A 21,767-nucleotide genomic window follows, 5' to 3' on the forward strand; every position below is an offset into this window, starting at 1 on the left:
CAGTTAGAAATGGAATAGATTATAGTCTGTTTTTTTGGAACAAAATTCAGTTAGTATTTGCTGTCTTATTGATAACGAAGGAGGTGCTTCCTTAGGCCTACATCTTTGGGGGGATATGTAACACCCCCAATGCCTCCCAGCGTTATGAAAGACTCTCAGTTGAGGAATAAATTGCTACTTCTCCCATTTTTCAGTTTAAGAACTTTGGTTTGCAGAGGCCAGTCATTGCTGCTCCCCTCTCCCCCAACACAAGTATAAAGAGCAGAGAGCCTGGAACCTTCCATTCTTGTGACCTCAGCCTCCTGTACCCCTCCCAAGCCTAAATTCTCTCTGGGCTAACCATGTACAAACAAGGCAGCCTTGCTCTGTGCTCTGGCCCTGAGTGCTGGCCTTCCCACCATCCATACTTTGCTACACTGACTTCTCTGTAACCATGGGCACACCTTTGGGAGACAGCCTGGGACCAGATGGGGGTCAGGTTGGAGCCAGGGTTAGAGCCTACTTCCTTGAGGCTCCTACAATCTAGTTATTGCCCACTCTCCCCCTGCCTCTCTTCTTTGTTTCCCTGGAGGACATTAGTGCTGGACCACAGTCTCCCTTTCCACATCCCATTGTCGCATGGGGGGCAGTGCCTCCTTTGGCCACCCTTTCTACCAGCTACACCTGAGTCTGGTCATCACTGGCATGTGGCCACCTCCAAAATCTTAAACTCCAGTATCATTCTGTGACCACAGTCCAAATTCTGCTTTACCTACTTTGGGACCTCAAGGAGACCTCAAGTTCTCTGACACCTCCATTTTCTCTATCTCACGAGCACGACACCTTCTGTGTCCTTCCTGGACTCCATGGTCCAGGATTTTAACCATCCTCTGGCTCATACCTTCAATGATCATGCCACTTTGCCTGTGTGTCCCACCCCAGCAGCAGACCCCCCAATTCTGGATTCTACACTCAGAATGTGGAAAGCTTCTGGTGGCCATCACATACCAGGGCAGTCTGGTTCTGCTTCCGTGGAGGGTCTCCAGCCTCAGCTGTCCCTCCATCACTTCTAGAAACCCCTTTCCTCTTCCCATCAGCTCTCCATTCTATTCCATGGGAGGAGTATTCCAAACTAGGACTATTATCCCAAAGCCCTTTACTCATGGAGAGGGTTAGTTGGCGGGGGGTGGGGTTGTATGTAGGAGTTGGAACCACACTTATGTTTCTCCACTTCTTGAATCCCAGTAGAAGGAGGGCTCCTAATCTAACATACCCGCTCTGTGCTATGGGTGCTGGCCCTACGTATCTCCTGAGATACCAGTGTCTGTCAGCTCTTTCCCCCTCTACTGTATCTTCAGCCTCTCCACTGTTTTCCTTAATAATACCTTCCTCCCGGCTTATATATATGCTCAAGTCTCCTATCTGGAAAATCCTTTCTAACTGTATGTCTTCCTCTAGCTGCTGCTGTTTTAAACCTATGGCTTTGTCTCGCTAGAAAAGTGATATATGACTGTTGCAGAAATTTTAGAAAATAAAGATAAAAGAAAGACAACAAATAACTTGTAATGTCACTATCAAGAGATTGCTACTAAAAAAAAAAAAAAATCCTGTATGTTATATTAAAGTCTCAGCTGAGTTTTTTGATTTAAAAAAAATTTTTTTTAGGTCTTTATTTAATTTGTTACAATATTGCTTCTGTTTTTTTAAGTTTTGGTTTTTTGGCTGCGAGGCATGTGGGATCTTAGCTCCCTGACCAGGGATCAGACCCACACCCCCTGCATTGGAAGGCGCAGTCTTAACCACTGGACCGCCAGGGGTGTCCCTCAGCTGAGTTTTTTGAAAGATTAGTCTGCTAGACTTGTCCCTCTTCCTCTCCTCATGTTCCCTCATTTCTGGGCAGCTGGCCTCTACCCCACCACTTCCTGAAGCTGTGACCTCCTAATGCCAAATCGGCCCATGTCACACCTGACCACTCTGTGGCCACGGACGTTGTTGACCTGGTTGACCAGTCATTAAAAAGGTTGAGATAACCTGTATTCATTGACATTAAACATTTTCATGAGCTATTGAGTGGAAAAAAACAGGTTATAAAAGAGCGTGTATAAAGTGATCTCACTTTTGTCATATATGCTTATGTATACATAAAAACCAAAAACCTAAAGGTCAGACTGTTAAAGGGGTGACCACTGAGAAGGTGGATTTTGGAAGAACTTGTATTTTCTACTTTATGCACTTTGATTTTTTTTTTTTTAACTTGCAGATATTTTTATACGTTACTAAAAAGCAACAAAATTTCATTTTATTAAAAAAGAAACTTTGAGGTTATATTTTTTAAAAGGAGAAGAGGAAGAATAGAAATCTCCAGTGGCTCGCAAGTCTCAGGATAAAGCTCAAATCCTGCTCATGGCCTTCAAGGCCAGGATGACGGGCCCCTCCCACCTTTCAACCCTATCATTGCCTTTTCTTCCTTCCTTCCACTTTGGACTTTATCTGTGTGTGCTCTACTTTCTGTTCCTTGAACTCGCCATGCTGTTACTCTCCTGACCTTCCCTTTGCATGTGCTTTCCTGGTTCTTTCCTTTCCTGGCCAACTCTTATTCATCCTCCAGGATTCAGCTCTGATATCGTTTCCTCTATAAAGCCCTCCCTGGCTTTTCCAGGATGGACCAGGGAGGTGCTCCTCTGTGTTCCCACAGCCTTGTGTACTTGCTCTCCTGGAGCACTTCTCAGGCTGTGGTGTAATTGCCCCTTGATTTAGCTGCATCGTCTACTCTTAACCATCTCACTTTCAACTCAAACGTGTCTCCTGTATTACAGAGAAAATTGAAGCAGATATGTGGGACGTGCACTGTCCTTTCCAAGGCCTCAAACCTCCCCCATCTGCTTGCGTCATGTTCTCCTTCCCACCTGCTAGGATTGAGGCTTGTCCCACCCCTTTGCAGTGGACCTCATGCTTTTCCCTCTTTCAGGGGTTTGCTCCATTAATTAACCTCTGTCTCTATTGTAATTGCAACGCTTCCCTGGATCTTTCCCATCTCTAGCTTATTAACATCCTAAACAAACAACCCTCAGACACAGTCCTCCCTGGACCCCATAGCCCACCCAGGTAGTACCCTGTCTCTGTTCTCTTCCAAGGCAGGCTTCTTCAACGTGCTGTCTACACCTGCTCTCAGCTTATGTGTTCAACTATATAATTTGGCTGCTACTACCCACTCCCACCCCTCCCCCCAACTCCCAGCTGCCACGACCACCAAAGTAGTTCTTGTTGGGGTCACAGGTGACTTGCTGTTGCTGAGCGTACTGAACATTTTTCAGTCCAGACCTTTCCATGCTGGACCTCTCAGTGGCATCTGTCATATTTGTCCACTCTCTACTCCTGGCTTTGGAGACTTCACACTCTCCTGGCTCATCAGCTGCTCCTACTCATTCTTTGCCAGCTCATCCTCTTCTGCCTGACTTTTCTTTTTTTTTTTAAAGCAGGTAATACGTTTACCTGATTCATAATTCAAAAAGATGTCCTAAATTTCATCAATTCTAAGATGAACATTTTGATATTTCTGAAAACATTTTAATGTCTGTGTCTTTAAAATTTTGGCATCTTATCATTATAAGTTGGTGGCATTTTTTTCTTTCTTTTGTTCAATAAGATAATGATCTATCTTAAAATTGATGGTGACTTGGATTTGATGGTATAAAGATACATAGTAAAAATTTCCTCCCACCTACTCCCCTACTCCGCATGTATTCAGTTCCTCTGGCCCCCAGGAACCACAATTATTTTTTTCTTGATGTCCTACTAGAGATTCTTTGTGTATATATTGCCAAATGCAACTGTGTATATCCCCCTCCTGACTTAAAAGTATTTATTTATTTATTTTTAAAATTTTATTTTATTATTTTTTTAAATATTTATTTATTTATTTGGTAGCGCCAGGTCTTAGCTGCGGCTCGCCAGCTCCTTAGTTGCAGCACATGGGCTCCTTAGTTACTGCAGGTGGGCTTCTTAGTTATAGCTCCAGGCTTCTTAGTTGTGGCATGCAAACTCTTAGTTGCAGCATGCATGTGGGATCTAGTTCCCCGACCAGGGATTGAACCCAGGCCCCCTGCATTGGGAGCGCCAAGTCTTATCCACTGCGCCACCAGGTCCCTTTATTTATTTTTATGAAGTATAATTGACATACATTACTTTCAAGTGTACAACATAATGATATTTATACAACATAATATTTGTATGTATTGTGAAATGATCACCACAATAAGGCTAGTTAACATCCACTGCCACACATAGTTACAGAATTTCTTTTCCTTGTAATGAGAACTTTTAAGATTTACTCTCTTAGCAACTTTCAAATATGCAGTACAGTGTTATTAACTGTAGTCACCACGCTGTACCTTACATCCCTGTGATTTATTTATTTAGAACTGGAAGTCTGTACCTTTTGACCCCCTTCACCCATTTCACTCACCCCTCAGCCCCCGTCTCTGGAAACCACCAATCTCTTCTCTATGGATGAGCTTGGTTTTTTGCTTGTTTGCTTTTTAAAATTTTATTTTGTTTTAGATTCCACAAATAAGTGAGGTCATACAGTATTTGTCTTTCCTTGTCTGACTTACTTCACCTAGCATAATGCTCTCAAGGTCCATTCATGTTGTCACAAATGGCAAGATTTCATTCACCAACCTTTGGTATCTCATCCTTCTTATAACAGCCATTCTAACACGTGTGAAGTGATATCTCATTGTGGTTTTGATTTGCATTTCCCTGATGATTAGTGATGTTGAGCATCTTTTCATGTATTGATACCCGTTGGCCATCTGTATGTCTATTTACCAACTTTTTATTTTGAAAAATTTCAAAGCTACAAAAAGTTTAAAGAACAGTGCAATGAACGCCTGTACTAGGGCACTTCACCTAGATTCAGCAGCTGTTAACATTTCGTGACATTTGCTTTGTCTATCAATATCTCTGATTTTTTTTTTTTTTTTTGGCCGTGCCGCGTGGCTTGAGGAATCTTAGCTCCCTGACCAGGGATTGAACCTGGGCCCACAGCAGTGAAAGCGCCGAGTCTTAACCACTGGACCACCAGGGAATTCCCTATCTTATTTTTTTGCAGAACCATTTGAAAGTAAGTAGCAGACAAGACACTGTATTTCTAAATATGTCAGCATGTTATCTCCTAAGAACAAAGATATTCTCCTATGTAACCACAACACCTAAGAAATTTAACATTGAACAATGATATCTACTGTTCAGGCTATATTCAAATTTCTCTACTTGTCCTAAAAATGTCCTTTATAGCTGTGATTTAAAAATCCAGGACCAATCATTGCAGTTGGTTGCATGTCTCTTTAGTCTCCTTTAATTTAGATGAGTCCCTTTACCAATTTTTATCTTTCATGACATTAACGTTTATCTTGGAGAATTTCCCACAGTCTGGATTTGTCAGATTCTTTTTCTTTTTTTTTTTTTTATTTTTTATTTTTTTATTTTTTTTAAATTTATTTATTTGTGGCTGCGTTGGGTCTTTGTTGATGCTCATGGACTTTCTCTAGTTGCAGAGGGCAGGGGCTCCTCCTGTTGCAGAGCACGGGCTCTAGGTGTGCAGGCTTCAGCAGTTGTGGCGCGCGGGCTCAGCAGTTGTGGCACACGGGCTTAGTTGATCCGTGGCATGTGGGATCTTCCCGGGCCAGGGATCGAACCCATGTTCCCTGAATTGGCAGGTGGATTCTCAACCACTGTGCCACCAGGGAAGTCCCTCTTTTTCTTAATAATTATTTTCAGATTAAAGATTTTGGCAATAATACTGCATTGATGATCTTATGTCCTTCTGTGTGTATCACATCATGAGGCACATAATGTCCTTTTGTCCCATTATCAGGAATGCTAAGTTTGGTCACTTGGTCTACCAGATCCTCTCATTATAGAAGTACCTTTTCTCTCTTGTGATAAATAATCTGGGGGGTGACAGACTGTGTGGCTCCCCTCTTCCCTAATCACCTTCCACCCAGTGGTTTAAGCAGCCATTGATAATCCTTCCCTGTATCAGTTCTGACATAGGGGTTGCAAAATAATGATTTAAAAAATTATGTCATTCCTTCTATATTAGAACTTTTCTTTCCCTCCTCCCTTTCTTTTGTGTATTATAGTTCACTTATGCATTCTTTTCAGTGTGTTATTATCCATTACTGACATTACTCATATTTTTTCTCCAGCTTTTTATTTTGAAAACTTTAAAGTTGAAAGAATACAAGGGACACTCATATAACTTCACTCAGATTCACCAATTGTTAGCATTTGCCACATTTGCTTTGATTCTGTCTATATCTATCCATTCATTATTTCTTATTTTTCTGAACTATTTGAAGCAAGTGTCAGATATCACGATACTTTATCCCTAAGCACTTGAGCACATATTTCCTAAGAAAAAGGACATTTTCCTACATAACCTCAATAACATTATCACACCCAAGAAATGTAACATAGACATAATAATATTATCTAGAGTCTATATTCAAGTTTCCTCTGATATCCCAGTGTTTCCCTCTTGAACCAGGATTCAATGAAGGTTGACACATCAGTTTTTGTTGCCATGTAGCTTTTTTTAAAAAAAATATTTATTTATTTGGCTGCACCAGGTCTTAGTTGAGGCACACAGGATCTTTAGTTGCAGTGCTTGGGCTCTTTAGTTGTGACATGTGAACCCTTAGTTGCGGCATGCATGTGGGATCTAGTTCCCTGACCAGGGATCGAACCTGGGTCCCCTGCATTGGGAGTGCAGAGTCTTATCCACTAGACCAGGGGTCCCCAACCCCCCTCCCCCATCAGTCTGCAACCCAAGGCCTGTTAGGACCCGGGCTGCACAGTGAGAGAGCGAAGATTCATCTGCCACTCCCCATCGCTTGCATTACCGCCTGAACCACCCCCACCCCCCGACCCCTGCACAGTGCATGGAAAAATTGTCTTCTGCGAAACTGGTCCCTGGTGCCAGAAAGGTCAGGGACCGCTGCACTAGACCACCAGGGAATTCCCCAACAATCTTTCATCCAGTGAAAGATTTAGCAGCCACTGAGGATCCTTGTCTGAATCAGCTATTACATTCATGATTGCAAAATTAGGAGATTTTCTAATTCTGTCACTCCTACACTTAGTGCTAGCATTCTTCTGAAAAGAATAGCTTGCTTTCTTCCTTCCTCCCTCTTCTTTTTAAAAATAAGAATGTCACTTTGGACTCATGGATTATTTTTTAATAATGTTATGTTACTGTCATTATTTTTGTTGCTCTTAATTCTCCCGAATTTGGCTGTTGGTAGCTCCTTCAAGCTGGTGTCCTCTTGACACCAATTAGTTGAATTCCTTCTTGCTTCTGGCACCACAAGATGTTTTAGGCTAACGTTGTATTTCCTTGTCCTGGCTTGGGACCAGCCACATATTTTTAAAGTCATGAGTTCATATTGATGCTTCCAATTCAAATCCAACATCACAGGACTCTGTCTTACCTTCCTATATTCCATATTCTGTCTCCATACCTAACACTGAGAACCCAGGTTTCAACAACATGAACACATTCTCTCATATGCTGTCTGCTATGGTTCACATGACAGAGTTTCAGAATCATCACACTAGTACCAACAGTAACAGTAAACCCGCTAAGAATTCAGATTTCTTTCCAGTTGTTTTTGCTCTTGAGATATATCCCTCTAAGAGAACACAGAGTACTGAGATGAAGTCACTTGGCCAATTCTTTTTCCTGTGTGATTGTATTATCAATTCACAGTATAGATAGCTTCATTTGTTTTTGTTTATTTCAATTTTTAATGGTTCTCTCCAATTTCTTTTTGTTTGTTTCTGTTTTTGGCAGCATTTCAAGGCTTGTGGGTTCTTAGTTCACGGACCAAGGATCAAACCCAGCCCTGTGAGTGAAAGTGCCAAGTCCTAACCACTGGACCACCAGGGAATTCCCTGGTTTTTTTACTTAACAGTATATCCTGGAAATCATTCCATAGCAGTTCATAGAGATCATCTTCATTCTTTTTTACATCTATATATTATTCCATTGACTGATGTACCATAGTTTATTCAAACAGTTGCATTTAGGTTGTTTCTAACATTTTGCTATTGTAAAATAGTGTCATGTTGAATAACATGTATTTGTTGTTTCTTACTTGTGGGTAAATAACTAGAAGTAGGATTCTGGGGATAAAAGCAAAATATATTTTTATTCTCCTCTCCCCTTCTTTTTTTTCTTTTTTTCAATATGAAAGGTAGCATAAACTATTCTATGTCTTGCATTTTTTCAACTACTTGTAATTGTGGAGTTCTTTCCATATCAGTATTTTAAAAAAATTTTTTTGGACAGATTTTATTTATTTATTTATCTATTTATTTATTTATTTTTGGCTGCATTGGGTCTTCGTTGCTGCTCTGTGAGGTGGGAGCTGCCTCCGGTTCATTCCACCATGGAAATGTGAGATGAGTCCTGCTCCAGGGAGTTTCCAGCCTGGCTGGGACTAAGAGAAGGACTAGGTTGGGTGAGCCATGATGTTCAACCTTCTCTGGCTCTTTTTCCTTCCAGTTCAGGACAAAGAGGAGTGGACAGGCCGCTGGGCCGGCTGGTGCCATCATGTCAGGTAAGGAGAGGGTGGGCCACTTGGGTAGGATGTAACAGTGAACTTAGGGTAGGGGTCCCTTTATGCCCCCTAGTTTTTGAAGGTCAGGTTCTTTCTGTCCTCTTGCCCCTGCATTTCCCCTGGTTCCCCACTGAGGCCTATTTATCCAAGACCCTCACTGTCTAGCCCTCTGTCAGACCTCTGACCCTGGGGACCAGGGGTAGCGCATCCTGATGCTCTGGTCCTCCTGTCTGTCTGACTGATAAGTGGCATGGGTGTCTCAGTCTCCATCCTCTCTGTCACCATTACTCTCTAATACTGTGAGACCTTTACATTCTGGTTTCTGAGTTGTCTGGTTTCCAAAGGCTCAGAGCTGGAGGGACCTGTAGGGACTATCTAGTTTGACCCCCACCCCACTGGATAAACTGAGGTCTGGAGAGGGGTAGTGACTCACCCAAGAGCATAAGTGTTGGAGTGGAGGCTAGATAGAACCCACGTACCCAGACTCACCATGCTGCTTCCTCTACCCGGAACTGGTCCCCCACTGAAGAGGGTGCTGCACCCCTGATGGACAGTGTTTATTGTTTTTATTCTTCTGAGAGACAGTGACACTGCCTCAGGGCTACTTTGGGAGACCTGAGGCAGTGGGGATAAGCTGGGTGGGGATAGCAAAGTGGCCTGTGCCCACAGGGGCCAAGAGGGCAGCCCAGGCCAGGGAAAGGGTGATCATATTGGATCATCAGGGAGGGGAACATTCAGGGTGATACCATATGATGTGCCTCGCCCACAGAGAAAGTGAACAACTTCCCACCATTGCCCAAATTCATCCCTCTCAAGCCATGTTTCTACCAAGACTTTGAGGCGGATATCCCTCCTCAGCATCTCAGCATGACCAAGCGCCTCTACTACCTTTGGATGCGTGAGTGCTGTGGGATGGGGGTGGGCCATAGCTGGGGAATGGGGGAGGGGGAAGGCTGGCGGGTGCTGGGCATTGGGACGGGGTCCCCACAGGCTCGGTGTCCTTCAGCCTCACTTGCAGCATCTGTGTGGGCCAGTAAGCCTTTCCCTGCCTGACTCCTGCAGGCTCCTCTCCTGGGCCGACTCCCCAGCTGGGCCTCAGTTTCCCTCAACCTCCCATCTAGGCCTCTCCCCATCTCCCAATCGCAGAGCAGCGGGTGGGGAGTCTCTGTCTGCGGTGTAATTCCTCATTTCTTCCTCTCCTTCTCCTTTTCACTGGAGTAGTTTTCCAGGGATCCTCTGATGACTGCCTCAGGATTCTGGATTTGGAGAGGAATCCTCCCCTCAAAGCCACATTTTTCTTGCTTTCTCTGGAAAATTGCTCAAAAAGACATTCAGCTGGGATTTAGGAGATATGGGAGGAGGCTGGGCTGGTCACTCCACTTCCCAAGTGGCAGGTTCCTCATTTATAAGAAAGAGGGTATTGTCTCAGTGATCGCTGTGGTTCCACGTAGCTCTGCGTTGAGTCTAGAGTTTTAATGTTCTAAGATTTTGAGGTTGAGAGTTTAAAAGCCCCAATTTCTCATGGTCTGTGGCAGTAGAATAATTACGGCTGGGGCACTAGATCAAGTGAGCTGGAGAGAGGTGGGACTGGGAAGAGAGATGTAAACCAATATAAAAGCAGTTTAATGTCTGTTCTATGTAAAGAGCAAATAAAATCAGTGAGAACACCAAGGTTCCAGGAAATCTGGGGGCAATAAACAGGGATGGAGGAAATACAACTGAAACTCACAGAAAGAAATGCTTACCCTCATGGTGAGGGGCCCTGAGAAGGGTGTACCTTCACAGGTGACAGCGTTGTCAGGCCAGACTTGGGGAGCACTGGCCCTGGGCTCTGGGAACTCTGCCCCTGAGAAGATCTCATCCAGGAGCTGGATTTAAGGGCTATAAATATCTTCCTAAGTCCTCACTAGGTGCCCGCCAGATGCTGTGTTCCCAAGGAAGTGTATATAACCCTTGAGATGCTTCAGGGTTCTATTCAGAAGCCAGGACCATAGATACCTGGCTGTTTGAGGCCAAGATTAAGCCTGCCTTCCTTTATTTATTCAGTAAGTCTTTGTGGGACCTTAAATGGACTCAGTCTAATATTCGAGGAAAGGAGCACCCTTATGTCAGATGACCTGGGTGTGTGTGAGTGACAGCATCAGATGAGGAGACTTGAGGTCCCTGCTGGCTCTGACTCAAGGATACAGTGATTCCAAGGTTTAGCTAGATTATGTGGGCACAGAGGAGGGGGACCCTGGGTGTCACTCTCGGGGAGCTTCTAGTTTGGTTGGTGGGCTGGGATTTGTACTTGGGGAAGCATGAGAGCGCCCAAGTCTTCAGGAGGTCAGAGGGATGGGAGATGAATAAGGCTGCAGTAGTGAAAGAAGGCTTCTTGGAGGAGGTGGCATAATAGTTGTCTAAGAAATGGATTAAAGAAAGACAGATCCCAGCCACTGCTGCCTGCCCCATTTAAGTGTGGAGCGGATGGTACAATGGCTTAAAGAGATGTTACCTTTTACTTTCCCCTTTTCATGCCCTACCTTGCAAGAGAAGATGGAAGATGGGTTTCCTGTGCCTTGGGCTTGGTGATTGCTGTGGGTCTGGGATGGCCAGGGGCTGAGGCCATTCTTATAAGGAGAAATTCTTATCAGGAGAAGAGCATTTCTCCCAGGCTGAGGCTTTGGGGCCCTTCAACAGGGCTTGCTGGGCTGAGGCTCTGAGTTCCTGATCTGGAGACTCTTTGTTCTCTGGATTTCTCAGATCCCCAGGAACGGGTGTGGGAGAGGGTTGGTCTGAGCTCCCAGTTTTCTTTCTCACAGTCTGTACTCCCTGTGTGTGTGTATGTATACGTGTGTCTTGTGTATCTGTGTGTGTGTATTCACTGATGTGACTTGTGGGTGTGAATCTGTACAAATGCGGTTTGCATGTGTGTTTGTATGTGTCTTCATCTTTCTGTGCTTGTGCTGTTTGCCTGTGTTTGACTGTGGGTCTGTGTTGAGTTGTGGGGGATGTGTGTGTGTCTGGGTGCTCATATATTTCTGCATGGGCCTTGGTGTCTGTGTGTGTGTCTGGTGTCTGTCTCTGTGTGTGCATGTGCTCCTGGGTCTGCAGTGAATAGCGTAACGCTGGCCGTGAACCTGGTGGGCTGTCTCGCGTGGCTGATCGGAGGCGGGGGAGCTACCAACTTTGGCCTCGCCTTTCTCTGGCTCATCCTCTTCACACCCTGCTCCTACGTCTGCTGGTTTCGGCCCATTTACAAGGCCTTCAAGTAAGTGATGGGTGCTGAACTCCAGCTCCTAACCCTGTCTCTTTGCCCATCTCCACTGTCTCTTCTCTACATATTTTTAATTTTAATTTTTTTTTTTTGCCATCCTGCAAACTCACTTTCCCTTTGTTTACCCTCAGCTCAGACTGCCAGGTAGGATTTAGGCTTCCTGGGAGCTCTAGGCTGGGGTGAGAGGGCTGGAAGTTAGAACCTTTCTCTTAGTTTCTTCCTTCCTCACTCTACCCTTGGGTGGGGGCAACATAGAAACCGGGCCTGTTCTTGTTTTCCCTTCCCCAGGCAGCTAGCTGCATAATAAGTTTTGCCAATGGGGCCACCTGTCTTGATGGAGCTGTCCATCCTTGTACCCGTGGGGCTAGCTGATTTGGCGCCAAGTGGACCATCTATCCACGTGCCAATGGAACAAGCCATCCATGTGCCACTGACACTATGTGCTAATGAGGGCATCCAACTCTGTGCCAAAGGGATTACCCACCCATGTATCAGTAGGGCTAGCTGTCTTAGTGCCAATGGGTGTCTGCCTTGTGTCAAGTGGGATTTTCAATCTTTGTGCCAATGGAGTGTCCCTCTCAGTGCCAGTGTGATCTCAAATATCTTTGCCTATTGGGCCCATCCATGTATGTGCCAATTAGGCTATAATCTTGGTGCCAGTAGTGTGTCTGTTCTTGTGCCAATGACACTTTCTATCTTATGGGACCATCCATCCATGTACCTAGATGTCTTGGTGCCAGTAGGCCTCTCCAATCCTTTGACAATAGGTTTGTTTATTCCTGCCACAATGGACCCATCTATTTCTGTGCCAATGAGGCCAACCATCCATGTACCAGTGAGTGGTGCATTCATAAGGTGATCTCTCCCCATGTAATGTTGTACACACAGGCCTAACACATGGAAACTTGCAAAGATCCATGGGTAAACGCTGTCCTATTTTGGCCTCTTAACTAAGGCCTTTAAATGTCTTCTGTCTATTGTGTACCCACTTAAACTTGGAAGGACTTAGAAGTCTTGAAGGCAGGGAAGCCCTGGCCCTCTACCCAGGTGATGGAAGCCATCTCCTCTGTTGCAGGACTGACAGCTCCTTCAGCTTCATGGCATTCTTCTTCACCTTCATGGCCCAGCTGGTCATCAGCATCATCCAGGCTGTGGGCATCCCAGGCTGGGGTGTCTGGTAAGAGACTGGGGTGTCTGGGACTGACCCAGGGCTAGCAGGGTGGCACCTGGGGTGTGTCCTTTGCTTACTTCTGTGGGCTAAGCTGCCTAGCCTGTGGGAACACCATGAGTTATTGGAAGTGTGAAAGGATTCAGGATAGTTTACAGTAGACAGAGCCATAGCATCAGAGGGGAATGAGAACCTTGCAGTGGTTTTTAGGAGTGCTGAGGGGTATCAAGCATCATGAGATTAAACTGAGGGAAGGAAGCCTTATGTCTGAGGAGCTTGTTTCCTGAGCCAAGGGTTCTTTCTGAACCACTGACACAGGCCCTTTGCATCCAATGATATCGTCTCTCCCTGTGACAATGAGATGGTCCCTTACTCTAGTGGGGTGGCTCCTGGGTACCCCTCACCATGCAAGGCAGCCCCACAGATGGCCTATTTCTGCAGCGGCTGGATCGCTACCATTTCCTTCTTCGGAACGAACGTTGGCTCAGCGGTGGTGATGCTCATTCCCACTGTCATGTTCACGGTCATGGCTGTCTTTTCCTTCATTGCCCTCAGCATGGTATGTGGTCACCTCAAGGGTTAGAGGGTGGTGTTGGGAAGGGACTGTGATCTGTAACAACCCTTCTCCCAAGTTACAAGAGGACCCAGGGGTCTTCCAAGGGACTCACTCTGGAATGGCTTGGTGGACTTTGCTCCCAGTGCACAGGGCATGGGTGGGAGGACTGGCTTTTACGGTGACTTCTCTCTGGCTCCCATGTCTTTTCTGGATAGGTTGCCTCTTCCCTTTGATTAACCCTTCCTTGTGCTCCTCATTCTACAGGTTCATAAATTCTATCGGGGCAGCGGGGGGAGTTTCAGCAAAGCTCAGGAGGAGTGGACCACGGGGGCATGGAAGAACCCGCACGTGCAGCAGGCGGCCCAGAACGCAGCCATGGGGGCGGCGCAGGGTGCCATGAATCAGCCGCAGACTCAGTATTCTGCCACCCCCAACTACACATACTCCAATGAGATGTGAACGAGCCAAGCCTACCAGAAGCTGGCTGGGGGCCGGTGGAACGGGGGCTCAAGCCACACGTTGTGGTGACCAAGCAGGGTTCCCCCTTCCCTTTTTCTCCTCCTCCACTTTGTACAAAGAATCAGAGTTATATATATATATATACATATATATGTATATCCTCTCCCCCACACCCTTGGATTCACGTGGAGCTGTCCCGTGTGGTGATAGCCGTGTCTGTGTCCCCTTGTGAATAGTGTGCAGTGAAGGTCTCTGTTGTTGTGGTGCTAGATGTATGTTTAGAACTAAACCAGCCCCCCACCCTCCACCAGGCTGCCCCCTCTGACCTTGGCCCAGGGACCCTTCATGGGGCAGAGGGAGGCATAGCAGAAGAGCCTGGCCCCCTCCCAAGGGTTATGAGCTGAAACTGTTTCCACTTTCGGTCTTACTGGGGAGCAGCAGTATTTAGAACCCATGGGGATGGTAGCGGGGAGAGTGGAGACCCACAGAGGATCTTCTTCTGCTCCTTCTGATCCAGGTCTCTCCCCGCCACCACCCCCAACCTCCTCCTCCCCTCCTCTCTTCCTGCTGTCAGATTCCTGTGGTCCCTTCTCCTGCCCAGGGTCTCTCTCTTCTCTCTGTGGCTTTTCTTTGTCTTCTCCAAGGTTGAGTGTCCCAGTTGTATCTGCTCCTGAGACTGAGCCCCTTCCCAGATCCAGGAAGCAGACAGGGGAGCTGAGCCTTAGCCCTGATGTGGGAGGGCCCACAGCCGGAGATGCGGAGCCCAGCTGGGTACCTGAATCCAGGGGATGGAAATGCAAGGCAGGCTCCTCTCTTCCCTGCCTTGCCTTCCCCTCCTTCTCTTTCCAGAGCCCCGTTGAGCCCCGTCTGCCTATGTCCCGGCTGTGGCCTGATTCTCCTACCCTACCCCTACTGTGTTCTAGGTGGCATCTGCCATCCATAAGGGCAGATTCCACTGCCTTCCCTGAAGAGCTAGGTAGTGTCCAGGCAATTTTCAGGTGTAAAGGTGCAGCTGGAGCAGAGGGTATGTAAATAACTACTGGTCCCTGGGTGTCGTTTGGTTGGCCCAAGCCCACTGGGCAGGTGCTAGGTGTCTCTGAATGACCACTGGATTCCTGGGAGCGATAGCTGTTCTGTTTGGGTCTGTTAGAAGGGATAGGCTCAGAGGGCTGGTTCTGGAGGGAAGATCAGAGGAGAAGGCAGGCAGGGCCCGGTGAGAGGGGATCATGCATCCCCCCCACCCCAGCTCACTCTTGGTCATAGGGCAGTTCTGGGCACTTGAACTCAAGGCCCAATCCTATGTGGAAGCACAATGGCTGGAATGTGATTTCAGTTTAGGTCGGGTGGGAGGGGCGATTCTCTGGCTCTTGTTTTTTTTCAAATCAAGATTACTTGCTTCTCTCTGCCTACTAGACTTGATTCTTGGCCCTTCCTCACCCTGTCAGCAACCCGTTTCCTTTCCAGGCCAGTGACTGCAGGCCTGTTCTGTGCCAGACATTGTGAGAATGTTGTTCGTAGAGGCCCTGGCTCTCTCGGAGGCCTGGAGGGGAGTGGGTTCTCACCCAAGGAGCAGCTGCCCATTTCTCACTCACTGCCCCCACCTCCCACCTGGGCTATTTAGCTTGAAAAACCAAACCCTGCCTGGCCACTCTGGGTGGCTCCAGCTTAGAACCCAACACCTGGATTTCCAGGTGCCGTCCTGAGCTTTGAGCTCCAGGTACTTCATTTTCCTGTAAGGGGAGCTAGGGCCTCTGGGAAGTTATCTTCCTAATGGTCCCTTAGGCTTGGGCCAGAATGTGATTGGCTCTCTCCTCCACCACTTTCTCTGCAGAAAGCAGTTGTCACAGGCCCTAGTACCTGAAAAGAGACCCTAGGTCTAGGTTCTTCCTCCCGTTTCCTTTCTCCCCTCCCAGACCTCTGGCTCCCTTTCTCTTTGTCTCTCTGGTAACTCCAGGAGGCCTGTGGTCCAGCTGCCAGCCCAGCATCCTTGACCTGTTGGATGCCACCTCCAGTCGATTTCCTGTCCTACCTGCCCTTTCTCTTTCCTGGCTCAGACCTGTGTGGCCATGCCCTGGCTCTGCCCTTAGGAAGACCTGCTACCTGTGTGTGGCCCAGCTTGTCCAGGCCCTGGGATGCTGCATCTCCAGGCAACTATGCACTTTCCTGGGGAGGGAGCCAGTATGAGAAGTGGGGGCTGGGCACAGATACATCTCTGCTGGATGGTCTGGCTTGAGGGTCGGGTGGAAGAAGGCCCAGGTCAGTCTGGAAATCCTCAGGTCTTTGGCCAGCCAGTCACCTGCTTTTGCATTCTGCTGGTGCCCCCTGCCCCTCCTTGTTTCTGGGAGACACAGACCATTCTCCAACTGGCAGTTGACCTGCCTGAGCCAATGTGTCTGTCAGTGGTAACTGAATGAACCATAATAAAGGGGAACATTTGGCCCTCTGTGTCCTGCTGTGTCATGTGTCTTCATGTGGGCCTGTGTGGAGCCTCACCATGGGCTGTAGGCAATGGGGATAGGGTGGTTTGAGTGGATCTGTCATTCCCAGAGGCCAAAAGTCACACACCTCTGTGTGGTTCTTTCTCTGAGGCAGCCTCGAAATTGCCACAGAGGCCTTCTGCCTGTTAGGAGGAGGAGTTCTGAGTTGCCTGAGGAAGAAGTAGAAGGCTGGATCAGTGGGTGAGGGGTGGTTTGGTTCAGATGGTCAGTGTAGGCAGGGCAGGGGTAGAGCACAGAGGGCCCCACCTCAGCTCTCATTGAAGGAGACTGGCAGCTGATTGAGGACCCAGGGGCCTGTGGATGCTGGAGGATGAAGGAGGCAGGGAGGTGTATCCAACGTGCTTTCCTCTGCTTTCCCTTTGCCAATGCTGTGTCCTCCACTTGGAGGGCTGTTCTGGCACTTTTTATTTAAGCTCCTGGTCATCCTTCAAGATTCACCTTGAGTGACTCCTTCTCTGAGAGGGCTTCTCTGCCTCTGATTGTTACTTAGGACCCTCTCCTTCCTCATGGACCTTATTCTGTAATTTTTTGTGTCCCTCTTTGTCTCAAGAGCAGGGAAGAGTCTGATTTAGCTCTGTATCCTGTGCACTTAAAACATACAAGAGGCTCAGTAAATGTTAAGTATTAAGTGCTGCAGTGATGAGCAGTGTGGGATGGGGCTGGGGCGGGGGTAAGTAGGTCAGACAATCTGGGCCAGGCCCAGATGAGCACAGGAAATACCAAGAACTTGGAAGCTGGTGTTCCCGACAGGACTCCCCGGAATGGACTACAGTTCCCAGAAGGCTGAGAAGTGGACTGCAACTCCCAGAAGTCTGCGCAGTCGCGGAGGCTGCCGGCGACTGTGGTAGCGTTGCGTGCCAGTCAGAATCTGTGGGAGGGGTGACCGAGGTATCGCGATATTTTGGGGGCTGCTCTGAGACGCGCCTGACGCGGGTGAGGAGTCTGGGGGGCCCTCTGGAGGCTGGTTTCACGCGGTGGGGCAGGAGGGAGGCTGGAAAAGCTTCATTCGCGATTTTGGGTGTGTGGCTCTGTGTGTGACCTCACTGTGTGTGTGTGTGTGTGTGTGTGTGTGTGTGTTCTCTCCCTCCTATCGGTGCCCGAGAAGCTTTGCTGCGGGTCTGCGGCTGTGTGTGTGTGTGTGTGTAGGGCCTGTGGAACCTGTGGGGCCGGAGCGCTATGGACCCCTTCCCGTCTCCATCCTGAAGTGGGGCCTTTATATACATATATACACGCTCCCATCCCGGCTTTGTGCTGCTCTGCAATGAACTAGTACCATTTAATCTAGTTTGAAAGGTGGTCCTATCAGTTACCCACACTTAACCTTTTGCCTTAAAGAAACAAAAACAAAATCCATGAGCCTGCCTCCAGAAAGGAATGGGGATAGCCCAAAGTACAAACTATATTTTACAAGTTGGTAAAATAGAAAAAGGAAAGCCCTGGGATATTGCAGTTGTCCCCTGGCTCCACCTAAAAGTGCCGAATGGCATTAAAAATGAAAGGCCAAATTTTGTCAGAGAAAAACTTCGTGCTGTACTTTGAAGTATTGGAGGCCTGTGCCAGGTAATAGGCAGGGGAGATTCCCAAGCTGGGGAAGTGGTGGGTATCTTGGGGCAGGAGTTTTCCACATCTCTCCAAGTGACTGAGAGGTGGCAGTTCTCAGTCACTCCCTCACTAGTAGTCACTGCGTGTGTATGTAATATATATCTATATATCCCCAACATGTGGCCTTGAGGAGGGGTGCCTAATGGGATTCCAGGAATAGCAGACTCTGGAAGCATGCCTGCTTCTGGTTTGAGAGAAAAGCAGTCTTTTTGTTTGTTTGTTTTTAATTTTCTTGGCCGCACTGGCAGCACATGGGATCTTAGCTCCCCAGCCAGGGATCAAACCTGAGCCCCTTGCATTCGAAGCTCGGAGTCTTAACCACTGGCCCGCCAGAGACGTCCTGAGAGAAGAGCAGTCTTAGCAGAATGTCAAGACCTTGAGCTCTCCCTGAAGAGTTCCTTGCCTTTCCTTGGAGGAAGGGGTTTAAAGTGCCCCTGTGGCCACGTGACTCCTTTTAATGACTGGGTTTGAGGGAAGAGTACCACTATGGGGAACTATAGGTGTTTCATTATTACTGGGGCAGAGTTGTATTGACTGGTGGGAGATGAGGCCAGAGCAGACTCTTGGGGCCAGTAATAGGAACTTTGACATCAGGCTAAAGGATTCAAGCTCTTAATGGATCCTGGATCCCTGCCCACCCACCCAAATTTGGTTCTGCTTTTTACTAGGCCCCAGTTCCTCATCATTCCTGTGCTGTGCTGGGCTCATACCCCATCTGGCTTTTTTTTTAGCCCTGGTCCTGCCCTGGCTGCACACCTGCCCATATTGTGACTGGCAAGTATTCCTGAAACTTTTACTTAACTCTGTCCTAATTAAACTCATCAGAGAAGGAGACTTACACATCACAAGTCTGCCACAGCTGAGGCTCTTTACTCTGTCTGGCCTTGTTTTTCTAAAGGACAGAGAAACTGTCATTTTTCTGGCTGTGACTGTATGCATGTGGCTACCTGCATGGCTAGTGCCCTGGGAGCTTGAGGCTCAGTAATCACAGCCTTCAGCCCTATAACCTCTCTGCCTGCCAACTCTTTCTGCTGCTCAAGAGTTCCTATGAGTAGAGCAGAGCTCAGGAAAATGAGGTGCTGTCTACAGCTACCTTGGCTGTGCAAATAGATGGTTCTAACAGGGACTGGGTAGAGTAATAGACTTACTGGTTTGGGATTTGAGAGTAAACATACAGAACTGCTGGGACTTCCCTGGAGGTGCAGTGGCTATGGCTCCGTGCTCCCAATGCAGGGGGCCTGGGTTCAATCCTTGGTCAGGGAACTAGATCCCACATGCATGCCACAACTAAGTGTTCACTTGCCACAACTAAGGAGCCCACGTGCTGCAATTAAGGAGCCCGCCTGCTGCAACTAAGACCCAGTGCAACCAAATAAATAAATATTTTTTAAAAAAGGGACTTCCCTGGTGGTCCAGTGGCTAAGACTCTGTGCTCCTAATGCAGTGGGCCCAGGTTCTGTCCCTGGTCAGAGAACTAAGGTCCCGTATGCCACGTTGCATGGCCAAAAAAAAAAAAAGAATTAAAGGGCTTCCCTGGTGGCGCAGTGGTTGAGAGTCCGCCTGCCGATGCAGGGGACGTGGGTTCGTGCCCCGGTCCGGGAAGATCCCACATGCCGCGGAGCGGCTGGGCCCGGAGCCATGGCCGCTCAGCTTGCGCATCCGGGAGCCTGTGCTCCGCAACGGGAGAGGCCACAACAGTGAGAGGCCCGCGTACCACAAAAAAAGAAAACAAAAAAGAATTAAAAATAAATAAATAAATACATGTTAAAAAAAAAAAGAGGGGCTTCCCTGGTGGCGCAGTGGTTGAGGGTCCGCCTGCCGATGCAGGGGACGCGGGTTCGTGCCCCGGTCCGGGAGGATCCCACGTGCCGCGGAGCGGCTGGGCCCGTGAGCCATGGCCGCTGAGCCTGCGCGTCCGGAGCCTGTGCTCCGCAACGGGAGAGGCCACAGCAGTGAGAGGCCCGCGTACCGCAAAAAAAAAAAAAAAAGAACTCCTGCCAGCTGTCACCCTACATGGGACTGTCAGATTGAACTGATTTGACCTTGCTTTCAGATGTTGGTTAAATTTTCCACTTTCTGATCCTCAAGTACATATCCCCCCCACACCCGCCTTCTAGAAAGATAGGTAGGCTTTGGTCCTTAACAAAGATCGCTCAGCAGGCTAAGTAGTAAATCTTGGGCTGTACCACCTGCTATGGGGAAACAGCTGAAGTCACCAGCATGGATTCCTGCCCCAAGTTTAACTGATTGCTTTCAGTAACCTATTCCCTAGGAATGATATCAATTTGATGTGGAGGAGGTTTTATTTTTTTTTTTAATTTTTAAATTTTTGTGTTTTTTTTTTTGTTGCACCGTGCAGCTTGTGGGATCTTAGTTCCCTGACCAGGGGTTGAACCTGGGCGCTCGGCAGTGAGAGGGCCAAGTCCTAACCACTGGACCACCGGGGAGTTCCCTGGAGGAGGTTTTAAATTCAGCTTCTGGTTTTGCAGGAATCTCCATGTCCTTGCACCAGTTGGCTGGGGTAGGACAGGGTCCAGGTTTGGGATTTGGCAGGCGGGTTTCCCTGGAGAGTGCAGGATGTGCCTCTATCACCTACTGTGGGTGCTCGCTAGCACACTGATTAGTTCTGGGAAGCTGGCTGATAGGCCCTCTAGACCTTGTCAGTTGCTAACAGGGCTCTCCAGGCCCTAGAGTAGACTCAGTTCTGCTCTGGGCAAGCATGGCCCTGGCTGAGGCCCTGTTGTAGAGGTTGAGATCGCTGGCAAATGGAACTTTGGGGGAAGTTCTGTTCTAGGGAACTGGCCTGTGCTTAACGCCTGTTGAGAAGGGTCTGGGCCCCTCGGAGACCCTTCCAGGTAGGAGTGGAATAATAGACGCAAACATGATCCTCAGCTCATGTGGTTATGTGCCTGAGTCTTGAAGGCAAAAAATGGGCAAAGAGGCCCTAGGGAGCCAAGGGGCCTGTGGAGTGAAGAGGGAGCCCTTATGGGTGTGCAGCCACATAGATAGCCATTGGGTGACTCACTGGACTTCCTCCTCGGGGTCTGCCTTGGTCTCCCTTCCCCTTGTTGATTCTACCCTTTTTGAGTACATCTCCCAGGACCCCCTTGTAGAGAGAGTCCCTCACCTCTGTCTTTCATGCATTGACTCCGAAGTTTTCTGATGGAAGGAGCTTCAGAGATCACCTGGTCCTATCTTTGCATTTTTCAGATGAAGAGACATGTCCCGGGAGGGAATGACCCTGAGCCAAGGTCACATACCAGGTCAGGAGCACAACCATGGCCAGGGCCCAGGGCTGCTGATTCATGGCCCAGGCTTCTGTTCTCTGCCCCACTCTACTTCAGAGGGTACAGTTTATTACTCATTCGACAGATGTTCAGGACCTACTACAGGCCCAATACCTGTCTGGCAGTTGGTGTTTAGACCAGGTCGCACATTCAGGGAGCTTGCTGGGGGTGTTGGTGGTCATGGGAAAGTGGAGAGGGAAAGGCAAGGAAACCGATGCACAGATTGAATCAGTGATCACCAAAAAGGTGCATCCCAGAGAAGGACCCATCTCAAGTGATTTCAGGTGTGACTCTTGTCTTCTCAGTTCATGCACAGATCCCCTAAAGGCAGCGGC

The 21,767-nt window shown here is 48.0% G+C and overlaps 1 protein-coding gene across 1 annotated transcript in view; it reads left to right on the forward strand.

Annotated features, from left to right (window-relative positions):
- The window catches only part of SCAMP5 (secretory carrier membrane protein 5), a 44,488-nt gene extending 30,443 nt beyond the window's left edge, over nt 1-14,045 (forward strand). Inside the window, exons 3-8 of the mRNA XM_065871746.1 lie at nt 8,552-8,606; nt 9,376-9,504; nt 11,700-11,856; nt 12,938-13,039; nt 13,472-13,589; nt 13,851-14,045. Of these exons, the coding sequence (XP_065727818.1) occupies nt 8,552-8,606; nt 9,376-9,504; nt 11,700-11,856; nt 12,938-13,039; nt 13,472-13,589; nt 13,851-14,045 (756 nt within the window). The remainder of the gene's footprint in view (nt 1-8,551; nt 8,607-9,375; nt 9,505-11,699; nt 11,857-12,937; nt 13,040-13,471; nt 13,590-13,850) is intronic.
- The last annotated feature ends 7,722 nt before the right edge of the window (nt 14,046-21,767 follow it).

The sequence above is a fragment of the Phocoena phocoena genome, chromosome 2 (genome assembly GCF_963924675.1).
Source record: "Phocoena phocoena chromosome 2, mPhoPho1.1, whole genome shotgun sequence".
In the NCBI taxonomy this organism is placed as follows: domain Eukaryota; kingdom Metazoa; phylum Chordata; class Mammalia; order Artiodactyla; family Phocoenidae; genus Phocoena; species Phocoena phocoena.